General features: G+C 34.3%; 2 protein-coding genes across 6 annotated transcripts; both read left to right on the plus strand.

The window, feature by feature from the left end:
• The first annotated feature begins 32 nt into the window (after positions 1-32).
• On the plus strand, positions 33-19,496 carry LOC127065453 (uncharacterized). Of its 5 annotated transcripts, none has more exons than XM_050997792.1 (13): positions 33-679; positions 4,531-4,696; positions 5,904-6,017; positions 6,411-6,610; positions 6,693-7,163; positions 7,248-8,872; positions 8,946-9,290; positions 9,355-9,728; positions 9,799-10,095; positions 10,240-10,275; positions 10,730-10,902; positions 14,476-18,610; positions 18,706-19,496. In XM_050997792.1, exons 3-13 carry the CDS (start codon positions 5,920-5,922, stop codon positions 18,788-18,790), a joined length of 7,839 nt encoding a protein of 2,612 aa, XP_050853749.1. In that variant the 5' UTR covers positions 33-679; positions 4,531-4,696; positions 5,904-5,919; the 3' UTR covers positions 18,791-19,496. The 5 variants fall into 5 exon arrangements, with proteins under 5 accessions (XP_050853749.1, XP_050853748.1, XP_050853750.1 ...); XM_050997794.1 differs by lacking the exon at positions 33-679 and adding an exon at positions 700-3,885; XM_050997791.1 differs by lacking the exon at positions 4,531-4,696.
• Positions 19,497-19,515: 19 nt separating this feature from the next.
• LOC127065511 (uncharacterized) lies at positions 19,516-21,121 on the plus strand. Its single transcript, XM_050997955.1, has 2 exons — positions 19,516-20,783; positions 20,859-21,121. The coding sequence occupies exons 1-2, from the start codon at positions 20,542-20,544 to the stop codon at positions 21,016-21,018; spliced, it is 402 nt and encodes a 133-aa protein (XP_050853912.1). The 5' UTR covers positions 19,516-20,541; the 3' UTR covers positions 21,019-21,121.
• Positions 21,122-21,157: the final 36 nt, after the last annotated feature.

Below are 21,157 nucleotides of genomic sequence, written 5' to 3' on the forward strand. Positions count from 1 at the left end.
TTATATTTACCTCTTGCTCTGAATTAGAAATGTTGCGATATAAATCTACGAAAATATGATCGATTAAAAATAAAGAGAGTTTGTAAGATGTGATTGTAAAACGAGGAGGATGAAATAAACGTGAAAGATGTACGAATGGAAGAGAAGGAGAATGTGCGTAAGAAAAAATGAATAGATGGCAGGAAGTTAGCGCCAATGCAGCTGCGGTCCGTTCGCGTTCCCTGTTCCCGGTGTTCAGATCCAAAATTAGTAAATAAAAGATGGTGGCAACGAGCAAGTTGTGTACCACATTGTCGCTAAGAAAATGTCTGGTAAAATGAAGTGGAAACGTAGAGGAATCGTGATTTCAGAAGAAAACTCAAGAGGCATAGAGACCTAGTGAAAACGTTTTTCTTAGGTACTCTAATTAACGTGTAAATAGTGTTCTTTTTTTTATCTACGTTTACCGAAGTAGAAAGAGAAAGAGAGAGAGAGAGAGAGAGAGAGAGAGATCGAGAGAGAAAGAAAGAAAGAAAGAGACAGACAGACAGACAGAGAGAAAGAGAGAGAGAGAGAGAGAAAGAGAGTAAAGAAGAGGGGAGAGAGGAAAGAGAAAAGGAGAGAGTGAGACACCGAGAGAGGACCGAGGAAGAGTGGCGGCCGAAAAGGAGGATAATCTTGCTCCAGAGTTCACTGTAAGGTACAAATTCTCGCTATTTTTAGAATACGGCCGGACTGTCGATATTCATTCAAAGCTTCTGTCGACGTTATTCATTTGGAGTTCCAATTTTGAGACTCTAAGGAATACGATCGAACCGATTACTATAGTTATATGTATAGATATATATCTATATATTATGTATGTAAAATGAGGAAGGATAAGAACGCTCGATTGATCTTATCACTTACTTTTATTAAGTGTTTACGAGCATTGAATAATCGTCATAGAAAAGTTTAATATCTCGGACTTAACTAATCGAATCTCGTAGAAGATCGATCAGGAAGGATGATTTTTCCTAAATGCATGGATCGTGGTTGAATAATCATTAGCGTAGTAAAGGATCCCTTTTGAATATCAGGATGCTATTTTTATCGGTGGAAACCTAAATACCGAATAGCACGCTCTCGTAGAGGTGCGCGCTTGCGTCTATGTATGCGTGTAACACGTACACGCTGACACACATTTTGCTTTTCTCAATTGACAGTTGAGTCGATCCCGTTTAAAGTAACAATGCTCGTTGGCGCATCTTCTTGAATTCTTATACGTAAATTCAATTCTAAGAATGTAATCATTCAACGATAATCGTTCGATCGTAAAGTTAAACATTTGGTAGAAAATGAAATGTTTAAGAAGCACGGTTCGATCTTGGGATAGTTTAATCGGTATTCGAATAGATGTGTGCGTGTGTGTGTATATATATATATGCATGCATGCATGGATGTATGTATGTATATATGTATGTATGCATGCAAGTGCCGTCCGTCGAGCTCGGATTTCAAAGTACCGCCGGCAGTATGCTTGAAACCGTATATGCTTAGTAGCCTTGATCCTTTCACCGTTATAAACCGATTATTGGACTTTGATATTTACTATTTTAGACGGCACGTAGATATATGAACGCGCGAATAACTTTGAATAAGTGAAATAATATCGATAAGAAAAAGGTAAAGGTTAAAAAGTTAAAGCAGTAAATATCGAGTAAGTAGATCTTTCTTCTTTTGGTCAGACAAGAGAAATGAAAGAGGTTAGAACGTCGTAAGGAGAAGAGGCGCGCTTTTCAAACCGTTAACACGATACTACCATCCGGTTTTTTTTTCTTTTTTTTTTTTTGACTGATTCGTAGAGTCAATTCGTCGCTGGAAAATTAATATAGTACGAAAGATAATCGTAGTCGTTGTCTCGTGATGTCAACGTTGTTATTATTGCAAAGGAAGGGTGCGATGACGACAGGGCCGTCGTACACCATCGTCGTCGCTCGTTCGTCGTATCGCGAAACGAAACCGTTTTGGATCGTGGTACTTACCGAGAATAACGAGATACAATAATATAACGTGAATCACACACCAGGATACCGTATTAGTACACCGTGTGACGTCATAGTGGAGAACATCATCCTTAACCGCGTCACGCACCGCTAAACCCGACCTTCGTCCGACTATACCTACTTAAGCTTTCCTTTCGCATTCCAACGACCTATTGGAGAAATGAGTTTTTTTCTCTCTTTAAAACGAGTCTCCAGTAATCGAGACGAGACCTTGTAAACGTTTTTTTTTCTTTCTCTCTCTCTCTTTCTCCTTTTTTTATCTTCATCGCCTTCTCAACGATAATAATAAAAAAAAATCCATCTTCCACGCATTGTCCCGTTTCTGCACCCCCTACGCAAACTCTGCGACGATCTAGTATCTATTTTTTATACTCAATACTCTCATCGTTCGTCAATTTGTAAGTTTGCCTTTCTTTCGGAAGACAGAACTTTCACAAGACAGATCGTAGAACGTGAATTCGTATAAAGATATGGGAGTCATTAGGACGTCGGCCCTGAGGCTGGTCTGCCCACGCGACGGGTCTACGTGCTCTGCTAAAAATATCGAAAGCGCACCACCGATCGAGTATCGAGAATGATTTCGTACGCGCACGTGTTTCTTTCCCCTTCTGTATATACTCCGTATACTACCGATCATCGGTGACGAGGACGAGTGATATCTCTTCTTAATCCTGCCATTGTTCTCTCTCTTTTTTGATCTTCTCATGTATATACATACATACATACATACATACATACATATATATATATATATATATACATACATACGTACGTAATAAAGTAAAAGAAATATAAAAAGAAAGAAAGAAAACCAAAAGAAAAGATCAATCATTCGACGACTCGTATACGTAGGTAATTTTTAATGGCAAATTAAGAAACGCTGTCTCTTACTACTCAACGAATAGTAGAGATTCGTTTGAGTGAATTTTCCTAGACTCGAGACACGTTTTAGTTTCTCGACGACCCTCTAAGATTATTAAGTACTGTTAGACGACAAGTGTACGGTTCAAAAGTCGCGACGATACGTTTATGCATTGCATCTTGCTAGCTAGTAGTCACGAACATCAGAAAAAGACAGACAGAGAGAAAAAGAGAGAGAGAAAGAGAGAATGAGTAGAGGAGGGGAAGAGTGATGAGGGAGAAGAAGAGAAGAGGGGGTCCAACGGACGGGAAAATGAACTCAGAGCATGAATGCATCGCCTTCTAAAATATGCAGACGGCATTGCGCTATGTATGCCAGTCGCTGAAACTCGCTAGGAAAGGATGAGTCTTCCCGATTTTCTTCTAACTCGTTACACGTGACACGCGGAAATGCTTTCTCTTTGCCTGCCCATTTTCCTTTCAACGCTTGAAACGATCTCAAAGCGGGACATTCAAATCTACACGCGTTACGTATAATTTGGTCGAATAAAACGTTGAAAAAAAAAATATATATATATAAAATAAGAAAATTTGCAAAAGAACGATAAAGAATTAAAAAAAGAAAAAAATCGAATAGTCATAAAAAATAATATCGGGAATAATAATATCCGAAATATTTTATCTGTCCGAGTTAAGCGATATAAGCAATAAAATCGATGGCTCCTAGTTCCAAGGCAAATGGCCAACCTTGGAATGTTCTAGGCGCGCTTGCTGCCCGTATCTATTTTATGTATATATCAATAGAGCAATACGAAAATACATAATAACTGTGTAAATTATAGTTCGGTAGTCGAGTTTAGAGTAAACGTAGTCGGTAAAAGCTCTCGACATTGTTAAATTGTGTAGCGTGACGTTATTCGAGGTCTTTTCGTTTTTAGAATGGTTCAATGAATTACGATAAAGATCGGATGTTCAAGTATAATTTTCTTCTGGTTGTAACGTAAGTGGTAATAGTAACGTAACATTTTTGGCATCGGAACGTAGAACGGGGCTAAAATATTGTAGATCGTAACTTGTCTTTTCGATATAACGCATTCTCGTTCCTTAGTAGAAGAAACTTGTATATCGTTGCGTGTAAACGATCATAATGACGCAATAATATTTCGTGCACGTCTTGATCGTTGTAATCTGGCAAATAGTACCACGTTGACAAGACATTCTTCTACCGAGTATAAAATTCCTGCTTCTTGGTGCAAGTGCTCTCGTCCGAACTAGAAGGGAACGCTTCTACTTGACACTGATGTGAATTCACATCGTACGTTGTATACGTATAACCTATTCAAAGTTGTTGCGCTGTCACAGCACAATTGCACTTTTTTTAATTGTCCTTGCTTTTAAGTGCCATCGATATCAAGCTAAGCGTTTCATTCATTAAACGATTAGAATAATAATAATAATAATAATAGTAGTAGTAATAGTAATAATAATAATAATAATAATAATAATAACAATAGTAGTCAAATTACGTAAGGACAAATGGCGTCGTAGTTCTTCCCAAGAAGCAAAGTGTTCTTCCGGGAAAGATGACGACCGATCTTGCAACATTTGCATCGTCGTCATTTGATGATTGCTTTGTTTTTTTTAGTTTCATTCACCCTGCGTGCCGTTGCACGTCTTTCTCGTGAATCTTTCCCGATTCTTGTTTCTCAACGAGGCGTCTGAACGAACGCCGCATTTAAGCCAGCCGTTATCCATATTGCGGTGCATTAATAGCCGGACGTCGAGGAGAGAGAGCTATAGTTTCTCTCGAGGCGAGTAGTCTACCAAAGACAAACACCGAAACAGCATTCGTTAATATGTTCCAATGTCCGCCGCCGTTCTAACACACAGAGAGAGATTTTCAAATTCCTTCCTTATCGACAATTCTTGAATTTCCCGCTATTCGATGTCTCCATGACAACGTAATGTCGGATAAATTTTCATCGTGATTAGAGTCTTCATTGACACGATGATCGTAAACCTTTCTCTTGACCCTTATATAATTTTAAGATATTAACTAGCAAGATAAAGCTTTTAATTCATACTTGAATTATATATATATATATATATATATATATATATTTATATATATTTATATATTTACAAATATATTTATCACACCGTTCTAATCGGTTATACTCGTATCGTCGGATAGATTTAATGGAATAAATTTAGTCAACTTCTTTTTTAGCGAATCTATATCGTTGAATAAAGTTGACATTGAAAGTTAATTTTTTCTTTAGTTTCTCAATGATTTCGCAGTAGCAATAGGTAGATGTATTCCTTGCGCGAAGATGCGAGATGGCATAGAGGAGCCCACCGACGTGGAGACACACGTTGGCGTCTCGATGCTCGAAATAAACTCACCGCATTCTGTCTCTCTTTCTCTCTCTCTCTCTTTCCCTTTCTCTTTCTTTCTCTTTCTCTTTCTCTTTCTCTTTCTCCTTCTCCTTCTCCTTCTCCCCTTCCAATCTCGCTTTCACTCTTCTTCTTTAACACGTAAGCTCGCCTGGCTTAAAGCGCCTACTGTCATCCTCCTTTTATGAGGACAGGGACGAGGTTCCGTCCGTCTCTCTTGCTGTTCTCTACTATAGCCAGAAGAGCCAGAAAGAGAAAGAGAGAGAAAAAGGATCATGCTTAGAGTCAAGCCCTTAAAAAAGTATTTCCTCTAAAAAGAAATAAATAAAAAATTATGTCGTATCTGCGCGTGAAATAAAGAGAGAAGAAAAAGTAAATGGCGATCTTTTCGTACTTGACTCATTCGTTTTGGACTCTCTTCTTCTTCTCTTTGAGTTTCAAATCGCAATGTACAAGTCGGTAGTTTTGCTTATGTTTTCTAAAGTTTATTATACCGTTATTATATCGTTTGATTCTAAATAAAATCGTCCTAAACGAATTTATAATTTGTAATTATAGAGTCAATTCGATCTGCTTCTAATCTCAATTTTTTTCCTTTCTTTTTTTTTCTCCTTTTTTCAGATAAATAACAATCAAGATGGTGGTGGGCGAAGCTAGTATACATAATATAATGGGAGGGATGGAGAGTACAGGAGGAGTGCGTCTTCATAATCACAAGAGGAAATTGAAGCAAAGGTGAAGTGTCTTCATCGTGATGGCCAAGAAAAAAAAAACAAAAAGGGAACTGTAGATCGAAGAAAAAAAGAAACGAAACTCGTCGTTGCACGTAATTACGAATTAGCTGGAATCCTCGTTGACGTTTGACCGATCGACCGATACTTCGCTTGTTGCTGTTAAGCGATATAATTAATTAGAAATTTTCTAATTGGCAAGTTTACAAGTTTGCGGAGCGATAAACTAATAAAATGCGATCGGTGATGCGTTCACCGATTTATGAGTTTTGGCAACGATTCGCGGCTCGGTATGCGACGAGTTTTGTTTGATGCCCGAGAATCGGCCGATTTGTTTCGACAGGCGCCGGCTTTCTAAGTTCGCTGGCATCGATCGTTAATAATCCAATATTCTCAGGTTTGACATTATCAAGAAACTGGGCCAGGGAACTTATGGCAAGGTCCAATTAGGAATAAACAAAGAAACGGGCCAAGAGGTAGCGATAAAGACAATAAAAAAATGTAAAATAGAGACAGAGGCTGATCTGATTCGGATACGTAGAGAGATACAAATCATGTCAAGCGTACAGCACCCTAATATCATTCACATTTATGAAGGTAAAACATCGACAATCATTTCTTACGAAGAAGTTAACGATTCCAAATAATTGATATATTAAAATGTCTTTACCTTTGATAGTTTTTGAAAACAGAGAGAAGATGGTATTGGTTATGGAATATGCAGCCGGTGGTGAGCTTTACGATTACTTGAGCGAACGCAAAGTTTTGTCGGAACAGGAAGCACGAAGAATATTTCGTCAGATAGCAACTGCAGTTTTCTACTGTCACAAACATAAAATATGCCATAGAGATCTTAAACTAGAAAATATACTCTTGGATCAAGTTGGAAATGCAAAAATTGCTGACTTTGGTTTGTCAAATGTATTCGACGAACAAAGATTATTGAGTACATTTTGCGGTAGTCCATTGTATGCAAGTCCTGAAATAGTAAAAGGTACACCTTATCATGGACCTGAAGTAGATTGTTGGAGCTTGGGAGTTCTTTTATATACATTGGTTTACGGTGCCATGCCCTTTGATGGGTCCAATTTTAAGCGACTAGTCAAGCAGATCTCACAGTCTGATTATTTTGAACCCAAGAAACCTTCTCGTAAGTTTATTGAATATATGTTAATTTTATATCTCAAGCGTGTAACTTTTCCATATCTATTTAGCAAGTACACTTTTGTTTCAGCCGCTTCCCCTCTGATCAGGGATATGCTCACAGCTTGTCCTGCTAGACGAGCGGACATTGAAAAGATTTGCAGTCATTGGTGGGTAAACGAGGGCTATGAACAAAATTGTCTCGACATCGCGGAAGATCTTGCTGCACAAACTCCTGTCCGACTCGATTTGTTGCTCTCGTTGGTACCTCAATCGGCTAGCGCAGAGAAATTACTCGTAGGCGATCAACAAACAAGCGGAGATGTCGCAAATAATATGTCTTCCGAAACGCTAGTGCCTACGAGATGTCACTCGGTTGGTAGTCTAATGGAATTCGATCAAAGTAATTCAGACAGACGAATAAGGGAATTATTTGAGGAAGAAAATAGAGGAGCAGCAGCAGCAGCTACGGATGCGAAGAGAAAATTAGAGACTACGCCATCGATGGACGAGACAATTGCGGCGACCGTTAAAAAGAAAGAAAGGTCTAGGAGAAAAGAAAGATCAGACGAAAGAGAGCCTAGAATGTATAGATCAACGTCCAGGCATCATTCAGCACCGATTCCAAACTCTATAATGGAAGAAACGATGGAAGTAGAGCCTACAGCGACTGTAACTGTTCCTACAAGTAAGACTGTTGATTTAAATAAAGTAGACGCGGCAGCTTGTTTAGAATTAATAGAAGAATCTAAAGAAAAATCACCTAGCAAGGAGAGAAGTAAGACGCCAGTACCTATGGAGCATGAACAATTATCCAAAGAAATGTCTGCAAAAAATATTGATAGATTTTACGATACTAGTCAAAATGAAAACAAGAAGGAAGGTACGTTGCAAGAGACGTCGGAGGAAAGTAATCATCAACAGGCAATTGCTTCTGTAGAAAAGAATAAAAGTACACATGCATTACCAAATAAAGTAGCGTCAAGTAAGGAATTAAACGATACTTCCAAAATAAACGTGCCAAATAAAGATAATTTAAGTAACAAGTTGGAAGTCGATAATCCGCTCGACTCCGCTTCGGAGGATATGAAACAAATAGACTCTATGGATAAAGAAATTAAGAAGTTAAAAGAAAGAGCGTTGTCTCTTGATTCTGAACTTGCCAACGAAGTAGAGGATGTACTTACGAAACCCGTTGAAAGACGGCGATCGAAAATCTTTGAAACTGCAGAGAAGTTCAATCAAATGACATCCAGCTTGGAAAATGAAAAGCCAAAAAAGATTTTCATTCCTGGTGTTAACGTCGGTGGTGCCAAGCGTGCCTTCGAACGCAAAGCGAGTCTTACATCTGGTACCGTTACACCGGTTAAACATAATGCTTCTAAAGTTATTATCGACGTAGATAAGAAATCTGAAAAAATTGACGATAAATCAAAACTCGTTCAGGCTAGCGTAGATACGGAGGAAAAGTCGAATAAGCGAGACGACGCTAAGAAACGAGCTGTTGATATAATAACTGGTGCGATTGGTAAGCCACCCGTGCTTCGAAAAGTTAATGGTTCTCCGCCAACGTCTCCTCAAAATCAAGAGTCTAAAAAGATAGGATTAAAGATACCGGTAGGTCCGAACGATATTAGGGCTGCAACGGTATCTGTATCTACGCCAACTGAAACCAAATTTTCATTTGACAATAATTCCATTTCGTCCGACATTACTGTGAGTTACATTAACGTTTCATAATTTATAAAGAACGATGCTTCATAAGTTACGTCTCTTTTTTATTCTTCAGACACCTACTACGTGTGAAATATCCAATAGCGATAATTCACAAACCGAAGAGCCAAAGGTATCCAGCAAAATGGAAATAACACTTAAAAGTGCCACTTTACCACGACCCCGAAAAACAAGTAAAGCGGAAATTACATTGTCAGGGAATAAGATTCCAGATACAGTTGCTTTTAAATCAGAAGTGGAGGCTAAAGTCGATGCTTTCCCGTCGCAGAAGCTAAGAACACAAAGATCTGAAATAGCATTTCCCGTGGCTGCAGTAGTTCCACAGACAAATAGAAGTTCTAGTCTAGAACCAGAGATAAAGCCGAAAGTTCAACCGCGAGAGAGGATTATCCCTATTCAGGTAATTTGAAAAAAAGGAAAAGGTCATTCTAATTAGCACTTATTTACGTACTATTCGATAATAGGTTGAGCCAGACCATCAACATGTACAACAATCGCCTACTACTCCTCCCAAACCTCCGATGCCACAGAGATCTATGTCCCAGCGATCAGGATCTTTATCTCGTCAATCAACAGCGGACTCCGATACTGACAGTGCTCTTGGTTCAACGATAGGACCGGAACCGATAAGAAAAAGCCCGAGGGAATATATAATTCCTATTGCTGTAGAAGGTGGTGGCTATGTTACACCCAGATCTGGTAGTGTAGAGCCAGAAAGTAAAACTGGCACACCAACTAGTACAAATCCGCCAAGATCCAGATTCAGTAGACCAAGAAGAATGAGTTCTCTGTTATCTGATGCTAGCGAGGATGAATCGCCATTTTCTACTTTACATAGGTATCGTTGTGCTCTATTATACTCTTGATAAAATATTTATGGATATGTAACATCGTTGTATATTTTGCAGAGATAGCGAAGATCTTTTACAAAGGCATATGCACAGATTGCGAAGTTCACGACCATCTAGACAACCATCTGAACACGGCGATAGTTTATCTTCCGGCGAAGATGACGACGACGATGGTTTCGAACTATTAACAGCTGAAAATTTGTTTTCTACTTTATTGTCTAGAGTACGAAGCTTGACACAAAGACTTAACGTTGACGATAGAGGCAGTAGTAGTTTCCCAAGCAGCCGATTATTGGGACGACTTGGAGTTAATTCGCCGCAAAATTTCTGGGGTCATAATAAGCCATTATCAAGGTAATTTAACAAACAAAAAAATGTATTTTATCTTACATGACGTATTCACAAAGTGATATATGTGATATTGTCGTATGTAGAAAAATATATGAGTTAAGTATTTCTTTGTCTAATGGCAATGATATCATTGCTCATTTATGCAAGCCACGAGATCTACTTTGAAACAAGGACCGTGACAACGTGAGTTCGATTTAAGGAAATAATAAAATAATGTAGAAAATTGCTAAAAATAATTTATGTCACTTGGGGCCTTTAAAAATAAACATTTTTATACCATGCACTTTAATAGTACAGATATAAATTGACAATTTTATACGCATATCTTATTTTATTTAGTTTAATTTGCAATACTGTTCTATATTCAGCACGTGGTAGTGGCACACATGATACAGAAATAAGTGGGCTGAAAATACTTTCAACCTGCCCATAGATACTGGCACCCTTTCTTTTGCATTACACTTTCATTTTACTCCACTCTCTTTTAATCAATACCGCTGTCTATTATATATTCGGAAGATATCAATTTTGGCATAAATTAATAATGATAGTTATTATACGATATAAATAAATACTTGGCTAATATCATAAGATATTCTGATAATAATTAATAAACTTTTTTTTTTTATGACCATAGGCGACTGTCGGAATCGCAGTTCAAACATTCTCTAAGCCGTGACACTGATATATTTGGCAGAAAAGATTCTACCAGTTCAATAAATCCTGGCTCTCCTAATAGTCCAGGTTCTCACAACGCACCTTCTTCAAGAGAGAGCGTTTTTGAAATTGGAAGCAATACATTACCACGAGGTAAGGATATTAATCTATACGTACGTCCTACAGTTTACCGTGGAATTACCTGTAAAACGATAATATAAAATTGGAAAGTAATCAAACAAAATTTTACTTCCTATGAAATTTCTATTGCTTTACTTATTTAGATACAATGAGCTTGTTCTAGTAAATTATCAACAAACAGGAATCCACTGTGAAATGTATAAGTTTAAATATTTGATGTTGTATGGTGTTAACACACGTTTTCACAGTAGCTGTATAATATCCGCACATTGTAGTTACTACTTATGCAGTTTCTGTTATTATATCGCTTTCGTAGATAGAACTAAACAATGTAGATAATTAGATTGAAACGATCTGCTGTGAAAACGTGGTATTATAATGCTATTTTGTCACTGGCTAAGAATATTAGCCGTGTGAGAAAATGCTGGATTGTATTCAGTATGCATTTCCTAGTACCTAGCTGTTGTCGAGTCGTTGATAGACAGAGCATATCTTTTCTGTTTATTTTATTGATTTACCTATTGTTTTTTTTTTCCAAGTTATTCCTTTGATTTATTGCCTGACGATGTTTTGCAACTTTTGACTACTAACACTTTTTAGAATAACTAGATGGTTCATGTTTGGCACAGGTGGGTAGACTTTTTATTGATTTTTTTTTTTTCGTGAAAGATAGATTTTTTCTATTTTACTCGTTATTTATTATTAAATTTATTGGGATTGTTATTAAAGTGAAAACAAAATCGAATATTTTTTCACAAATAAATTTTCTATTAATTTCATAAATACTGTTTATTAGTAATAATCGCTATATTATTTCTTTATGTTATTTATTATTTCATACATGACTCGTTTAAAAAAAAATATAGACTTTTCATCTAGTATAGAATTTAAATGCCTTGTCATGAATCATTGGTAGATAGTTCATATTGAAACCATAATAATTTATACATTAGGATATTTAATAATAACATAAATACATTTGACCACTATCCCCAATTGTAATAAAAAATTAAAATAAAAAAAAAAAAAATCATTAAGACAATCGTAAACTCACTTCGCCTGACATAGAACCTTGTAATATGCAGTAATTGTTGCAATGCTGTTGTTGATTTATATTATCCTATAACACTTTAGCAAAACCTTTTTTTTTTTTCATTTACCTAGAATATACTAAGGTTCAGAGCATGAATACACACATCCATAAACAAATATACAAAAGAAACTCAATTCCACTTTCCAAGACAGAAATCCATATAGTTCGAATTTATGCATTATTTTACGTCTATCGTCGACTCTTCAATCAGTAATTAAAGTAAATATTTATTACCACTGATTGATATTAAGGAGATTATATTTTTGATAAAATTCTTTATTAAACACAGAATACTTTTTATTTCAATCAATCTGTTTGACTGTTGTAATAGAATAGTATATTTTCTTATTAATTTAGATCTTTTTAATGATCTATGGATAAATATATTAGTGATATATAAATTCTGTGTTACACAATGAAATTATCAAGAATATTACATTAATACAAAAATATTGTAATGATGATTTATGCATATACTTCAATCCTATCTGAATATTTTATAATGATCGATTATTAGACTATCAAATTGATAATATTATGTACACTATACTATACTCTTAATATCATATCAAAGTAATTCTGTGAAATTCTGAACAAGTATGTTTATCGAAGATGTATTCAGCAATATCTCAGTGGTCTAGTTTAATAATACGTATTGACGGACTTTTATAACGGTTGTTGCAGCGACCGTGCGAGTGACTCTACGTAGGCGGGCAGACGGTAATCCCCAATAGAGACATACCAAGTTAGGTACTATATTATATCTAATTTAGTGAATATGGCCAGATGGTCCTTCTCATATAAATATCGAGTTATTTCATCACATACACTTCTTTCGAATTCCTCGAACATTCGTTGATCTTATATTACTGACGTTTATTACTGTATCAAACAGTATCATCACAAAGTAGTTATATAACGTTTGTTATTTTTTTTCTTTTTTTTTTTCTTTTTCGTAATATACGTAGCTGTTTAATGAAAGTTTTCGAAAAAAGCACACTTTAACAGCTCGTAAGTGTGTGCACTAAAAGGCTGTTACGTTTAAAAGGGATTAGACGGCGAGTTAATTTTTATAATTTATTCTGACGTGCAAGCATGTATATGTATGTATTGTTATTTATTTATATATTTTGAATATGGGGATAGAAGTAATGAAAAGAGGAAGAAGAAAGAGAAGAAGAATAAAAGGTAGAAAGTTTTTAGTAAAATCAAATATATGCTTACATGTTAAGAATATTTGAAATTTATATATATATAAAAACAAGAAAAAAAGAAAAAGGAAGAAAAAAGAAATAGCAACTGACAGTCTTAAATGTGATACTGAATAAAATGAGGACACTTGGAATAAATCGTACTATGCCTGCTAAAAGTTATTGACAAATCGGCTAATCGTTGGCGTGTCCTAAAGAAAAATAGTTGTTATAAAAGCAACTTTTGAAATGACATTCTTAGGGAGGGTGTTATTAAGCTGTATATGGCAAACTAAAGCTAACACTTGTATGTAATGGCTGATATTTGTTGTGTTTTAAGAGTTTAAATAACAGTGTTTTATTACTTCACATTGTCTCAGCATGCTTTAATATAATGCTATTACATATTGTATTTAATATTATATATTGCATTATATTCTCTTAAGTTAAATTTACTCATTTAACACATTGTGATTTAGACAAGTATGAAGGAATATATTTATTCTTAGCGTGTATCTTTGAATCTATTGCAGTTATGTCTTGATATGTTAATTGTCTGTATAGTCTACAACTATTATTTTTGAAAATGTGAAGTAAAACTTTTGTGTGCATGTAATTGTTAAATGAGTACACTTTTGGTTTTCTTTATATATGTATATATAACAAATTTTATATATGTACATATATACAAAAAAACACACGCATATAAAGAGAAGCAGAGGGAGGGAGAGAGAACGAGAGCGTGAGTGAGAAAGTTTTGTGTGTGTGCTCGTGCGTGTGTGCGTGTGTGTGTGTGTGTGGGCGCGCGCGAAAGAGAGAGAAAAACAGCACTATAGAGGCAAACAGACAGATAGACATTGACAGAAAAATATTTACCGTGAATGCATATTTTCAGTCATATTTTTTATTGTACAAGTTGCTTAAAGAAATAACAAAATTATAAATTCTTCCATTATTCTAAGTCTAAGAGTCATTATACAGGCTAGCGATCTTAGAAAGATTAATTGAAAATATGCATTATTTTGTGTAAATTAGTGTTCCACATATATCAATGGGGAAACTTATGAATATATATGTAATAACTTGGGAGATTTTTAAGAGAGTTAACATTATTTATTAATTTTTCGACAAATTTTATAAGAAGGTTTTATGTATGTAGAAATAAAGGAGTGTAATTATTAATATGGAGGTATTTTTCACATATCCTTGATAAAAATCCAGTTTTTTTTTCTTTTTTTTTCTTTTTTTTTTTTTTTTAATCTGCCTATAGTACTTGCATAGACATTGTCTCAATTTTTTCAGATAAAGTAGAACATGAAGACATAGAAGCGGAGACGGTACAAATCAGAAAAGAGGCTCAAGAATCCTTAGAACAGAATTTTACTCCTAGTTTGGCACGAAGATTAAGCAGGCAGTTTATAGAACAAACTAGACAATCATTACCAAGATCGTTATCAATATCATGCGAGAAGTATTATCAATCTCCGACTAGGGAAAATTTAAGTTTAATAGATACACCCGAGGGTATTAAAAGGCATTCTAGTTCAACTACATCGGATCAAACGGAATATAGAAGTAGATCGGCCGATAGAAATATTCGAAGAACTAATAGTTTGTTGGAAGCCGGAAATAAAGCGGATAAACTAGATTACCGATTTTCTAGAAGAAGTATCAGTCTCTTTGACGACGACGATAACTTCTTACCACTTCCAAGACAAGTCATGACTCTTGGGAGAAAGTATAAAGAAATTGGAAGATCGAATTCTGGGAATACTTGGAGAGATACTTTTAGCGTTCATAGAACGGATAAAATTCAAGAAGAATCGTTAGAAGATACATCACAGTTGCCTAAAGAAGTATTAAACAATACGGATAATAATCTAGACGCTGGTTCGGTATCCGAATGTACTTCGGTATCTATATGTAACTCAAACACTAATTTAGTCGATACTACATCTAGTATATCGATCAAATCTCGCGACACATCCCCTGCTGATTCGTCGTCAAATATAATTGATTCTGGTAAACCACCATACAGAATGGATTCGTCGAAAAATTTTGAAAATAGACTTTTGGCAGCTGAGAATCTGATAAAGGAATCAAAATTGAAGAATTTAGGACCGTCGAAGTTTGATCCCAATTTAAATTCTAATTACAAAGAAACTGATAAATGCGACAAAGAGTCTTTAAGTACAATCTCGGATGCACCTAACATGACCATATCTAAGCGACGCAGTTGCATTCCAAGTTTAAGATTACGTTCTGGTTCTTTAACAAGGGAACCTTGTATAGATAGTGATAGGAGAAAATCATTTGCCGGATCGCAAGGAACTCTTTCCAACATTAGAGCATTATCGCCAGAAAAATCTATTTTAAGTAAGTTCTTTAGAGCTGGTAGCAGTAAAGAGAGTGATTCGAAGGACAAATCTCAGAAACCTAAGCAGCATCGAATTTCACGCTTTTTACGACCAGACTTTTTTGATACCCCGCGGGAAGAAAGTCGATACGTTAAAGAAAAAGAAGCGCAAAAGGCTGCGGAGAACGAACGAAGAAAATCTAGATTCATGAAAAAGAAAAGTGAAAATAAAAGCGCGGAATGTAAGCAAGAAACGAAGCCAGAGAAGGAATTGAAGAACGAAATGAATTCGCTTAAAAAGGATAAGTCTGATATTTCATCGGACGATAAATCCAATAAAGATGATCATTCGAAATTGAAATTTGAAAGGCAATCCTCGAGAAATAGTTTTCTACATTCTTTAGAAAAGAAATTAGAAAAGTTTCGCGTAACTGATGAAACACCAAAATCTTCGTCCAATGGCGGTCTCTTGATCGATCAAAAAGTAAGAGCTTTGAGAGAAAATTCGGCACCTCCGTCAGATTCCTTGTTCACAGAATCAAATTTAATAAAAAGGGCAATTAGCGTCGAGGATCTGTCTTCGAAAGAAAATTCTCTTAATTCTAGAAAAAGTAGAGTATCGTCTGTTCTAGGACTGTTTAAAAGTTCTGATGTAAAACAAAATTCAAACGCAATCAAATCGCAAAGTACTATAATGAGCAAGTTAAAGAAAAGTCCTCCTAAGCTTGTAAAACCGGATGCTTCTTCGACGAACGAGGATACGTCATCCACAAGTAAAATTCCAATGAAAATGGTTAAAAATGACTCTAGATTAATTAAAAAACCTACAGAAAGTAAAAAACCTTTGGATAATTCTCTAACGGAATCGAAAAAGTCGCAATACAAAGACAAAGTAAAGGAAAAGGATACGAATTCGAAAGAGAGGAAATTGTCCAACGAAAAACAGTTAAAAACAAGCGCGGAAGATGAATCGCAAATGGATAAATCATCTACAACAGAGATTTCAGTCGACAAAGAAATAGTTAAGAAAACAAATTTATGTAAAAAAGAAGATGATCCTAAGCCTATTTCTAATGTACCAGAGACTCGTAAAGTAATAGACAATGTCGCCGCAGAAGGAAATAGTTGTAAGCAAGAGAAGAAAGTAATAAAGACGAAAAAGAACATAGGATCTGTAAAAAAGATCGGTACTGCGGTTACGAAAGCAGAGAAAGAAGAAAATGGCGATAAGAAAACATCAAAAATCAGTAAATTAAAGGAACCAGTGCAAAAGGAAGAGGCTGAAGGTACTAAGAAGAAAAAAATTGTACGCGTCGTTAAGAAAGTAGTCAAAAAATCGTCTGAAAATTCTGACAGCAAATCGGAAGAAAAAGGAAAAGTTTTGAAACCTCTTGCAAAAGGTAGTACCTCGCCTAAAAAAGAAAAAAGTCCAGAAGCTGCGGCGATCAACGCTGATAATACAAACGAACGTACGTCTGACTTACAAAATTCAACAAAGCCTACAACTAGCGACTGTTCTACTCAAGAAACACGAACAAAGACGAAAGCAAATCTTTCTGCTGTTGATGCAATATCAAATAAATCAGAACCAATAGCATCTGGAAATAATTCAAGTAAAAATCCCGATTGTACTCAAATAAATACTACGGATTCTGATGCTACTCAAACGAAACCTAGTGACCCACGAGGGAACAGAGGAAGTTTAAAGCTTGATTTATCTAAAATACCTCAGCACACATTCAGAAATACCACCCCTAAAAAGGAATCCCCAAAATCTGAAATAGTTAAAGCAAATATCAACGCGCCGTCTCAATCTCCAAAAATAAATGAAACCAATGCTGATATCCCTTCAGAAAAGTTCTTAGATTCTTTGTCAAAAATGACACATCACGCCACTATTACTGGTAACAAAATAATTATTGATAAACCATTGAGAGCTAAGGATGTTGCCGAATTGAAGAAAGAGGTCAATGAATGTGCAAGACTTCTAGAAAATCAAATAGAATCACATAATGATATCGTACCATCCAACGAAGATATTACCGCGAGGAAAGAAGATGAAATTAACGCAAAATACGTTGCCCCAAATAATATTGACGAAACTGAACCTGCAATTGAAAAAGATATTTTCAAAGATACAACGCAATCTACTAACGTAGATACTTACGCGGACGAAGTGACTTCACCTGCCGATGAACCAGACAGTTTCGATTCTTGGTCGATATGTTCGGCCGATATGAATCACACGCGAGCTGATTTAAGTTCACCCACTTCACCCTCGTATTCTCTTTTTTCGCGTGGCGATCAGGGAGAATCTGTAATAGATAGAATACGAAGGAGAAGTTTTTATTTAAGATTTAATGATAGAAGAAGGCCTTCTTTAACAGTACCACCGCCAGGAGTAACTTTGCCAAGCAGCACATTACCAAGGAAATATAGTTCTAGTAATTCAAGAGATAGAGATCGTAGTAAACTGAATAGTTATCCTTCATCCAATAAAAAACTAATGCAAAGAAGTTATAGCCTACACAACGACGACATATCGCCATTTAGAAAATCACCGATCGATAAAGAAAAATACACAGATCTAGTGTCATACAACACAGAAGTTAAAACACCCAATGAACATTATAGTACCTTCTCACATTCAACATACGATCCATTACGAAAATATTTAAGATCTCCAACATTAGAATTATCTACAGCACATAAAAGGTACCACAGTACAGACTTTAATATGGACGATGACTTAGGAGCATATAGAAATTCTTCTCTGAATTCTATATTAAATAATAATCCGGTAGAATTTTATGGAGGTAGAAATTCTAGTATGCTACCGAGAAAATACGGATCTACTGTTATCTCCTCGGAACCAAAGACAGTAGAATATTACGAAGAATTATTGTCTCCAAGTAATCCAGAATATCTAACAGTACGAAAATCTCCATTGTCCAATGAATACCTAAACAGATGCGAAAATGGATATTACAATACAAATTTAGTTAAATCTAAAACATGTATAGCTAAAGCAAGAACAGAATCCACAGAAGAGATTAATAAAGAACTTGAAGAACAAGGAAGGTATTTATATGATTTTTTAAGTTTTAATCAATTTTCTAAAATAAAATATTATTTTTTACCGTAAATATATTACAAACGATTGTTTTATTTTGCAGAATAACAAGTCAATGTAATAGTGAATCCAAAGATATGCCTTCAACTTCATCAGATTTACAATCAATTATTCATAATACTGAATGAAGGATTATTAAATATAAGGAACAATAGAGAGAGAGAGAGAGAAAGGAGCATCCTTTTATATTATATATTTTTATCCAGTCGAAAAGTATATTTTTCAATTGCTATATCCATCTATTTGTGTCTTAGATTTTTACAATAATCCAGAATGAAAGTAATTTATGCAATATTTTAGAGAAATTTTTATTAGGCTTTTAAATATTTCGTGGATATATGAATCAGTACCAACAATGTTAAGTTTTATTTGAATATATTATAAATACTTGCTTTCACGTTTAACATATATTATTATTTTGAGCATAAATTTTGAAAGAATAATAAAAATACTATATAAAACTTTATATCGTCTATGTAAAGTAATGTATCAAATTTAAACGTGAAAGCAATAATTAATGTTATAATGTTTTTATATAACAAGTATATTTTAAGTATTTTTATCTATATATTTCAAGCTTCTTTGTATGATAAGAGCTCTGTTGCAAAGACAATATATACGATGAAATAACAAGAAAGAAATATTGTTAAATGAAATGAAATTGTCGCACGTCCTTAATTAAAATATTTTCAAATGTTATCTATTCTCTCTTTTATTGCAAGTAAGATTATGTGGTTACATAAATTTATCATGAATGACATGAATGTTGTATTAATCATTTAGTTCTTATATTTCTTGGTAGTTGTGTCAATATTTGTGTTTTACCTTTTTTTTTTCTTTTTTTTATAATAGCTTTAAACAAAAAGCTATATGTATACAATCTATATATTTAATGCTTATATTTATCAAAAAAAAATGTTAAGGCACACTAACAAAATATCTTTATAGAATGATCAATTTCTCCTTCTTTTTTGCAACAAAAAATCGATGATGTGATTAATAACACGATGTCAAAATGCAAATAGAATTAGCATAGCATACAACTGCGTTCTTGTTAAGAAAATTCCAGCATATAGTTTATCAATACAATTGTACTGTATAGCATACATATAGCATTGTGTTTCCCAAATATAATGATATCGTTTTATGAAGGATATTGTAAGTTATGTAAGTGCGGCATTGTATATAACATTCACATTCAAGAGTTCGTTTTTTTTTTTTTGTAACATCAACTGTATCAAATCTAATAATATACATAATATTATTTGGACTTAAATATTTATAGAACTATAAAAGTGATATTGGCAGTCGTTGATCGTACGTTCGAGCAAAAAATATAAAAAGTTATATTAAGTTGTTGTAACAGTATCGGAATAAAAATATCGAACGAGGCTCATTTATTTCTATGAGCTCTTTTCTTATGTCAAATAGTTCTATTAGACATGTTCAGAAACGTTTATGAACGATCTTATAATTTATACAAAAAATCTGTTGTTGTTAATCATAAAGTAATAATTTTTGTTAAAGAAAAAAAAAATAATAATAATGATATATGTAAAAATGCTGTTTGAAAGTATGAGAAACTAAATAGGGTTTTGATTCCTTGTAGCAATGTTGCCTTATATTCGAAAAGATGATTGCTGGTTAGATCAATCAAGGTGTGAAGAAAGTTGATGTTTGTATAGAAGCCTCTGACTGATCAACCATAGTCTTCCGCTTGTTATGTATGTGTTTTCTATTGATATACACATTTTAAATAAATATTAATAATTGAATGACTATATTTTTCTTTTCCACATTTGAGCAACTTCATTAATGATTGATAAATGATTGAACCTGTTAAGCTACTCATATCTGTTTTTATGAAAAGATCCTTTCTATGGATCCTATTAAATTACGTTTCTATATCGAACGATATGAAAAAGAAAGTCGTACATTGAAGCTACAAGAAAAATACGTTCTTACAACTCAAATAAAATCTTTGACTGGAAAATTCTATGCACGTCATGACGCTATTTCTTTACTTGACATTCCAGAAGAATATATTAATTTTATTGAGAAACGTACAGTTTTGAAACCAAAAGATATTTATAAATTTAGACCTCCTTCAGTTAATATGGAGTAAATTATCAACGTTAATTATAAAAGATTACATACTACAAATAAAAATTTTTTAATTGTTTGAAATGATTCTAGATATGGATGGTTTACAAAACCATTGATACCAAGATCAGTTGATCCAAGATTATATTTTGCTAAAAAAGAGTGTGATTTTATTAAGAAAGAGTTATATCAACGACATCTTCAAAAAGGTCTACCAGTAGAGAGATTTACTGGTGTCCCATTTAAAACATGATACTTTTATGCACATAAAATATATATATATACATATACATATATATATATATACACATATATATCCATAAAATCTAAAGATAAAATTTTATATCTTCGTTTATAAGAACGTTATTAATTCGTATATTCGTATATATGTG

This window comes from Vespula vulgaris, chromosome 8, assembly GCF_905475345.1.
Source record: "Vespula vulgaris chromosome 8, iyVesVulg1.1, whole genome shotgun sequence".
NCBI classification, from domain to species: domain Eukaryota; kingdom Metazoa; phylum Arthropoda; class Insecta; order Hymenoptera; family Vespidae; genus Vespula; species Vespula vulgaris.

Bases quoted from the DNA above. Each gene is read 5' to 3' on its own strand.
- LOC127065511 (XM_050997955.1), top strand. From the start codon at position 20,542: ATGGATCCTATTAAATTACGTTTCTATATCGAACGATATGAAAAAGAA. The intron at 20,784-20,858 runs GTAAATTATCAA...AAATGATTCTAG, and splicing joins CCTCCTTCAGTTAATATGGA to ATATGGATGGTTTACAAAAC.
- LOC127065453 (XM_050997792.1), top strand. From the start codon at position 5,920: ATGGTGGTGGGCGAAGCTAGTATACATAATATAATGGGAGGGATGGAG. The intron at 6,611-6,692 runs GTAAAACATCGA...TACCTTTGATAG, and splicing joins TATCATTCACATTTATGAAG to TTTTTGAAAACAGAGAGAAG. The intron at 10,096-10,239 runs GTAATTTAACAA...CATTTATGCAAG, and splicing joins CATAATAAGCCATTATCAAG to CCACGAGATCTACTTTGAAA.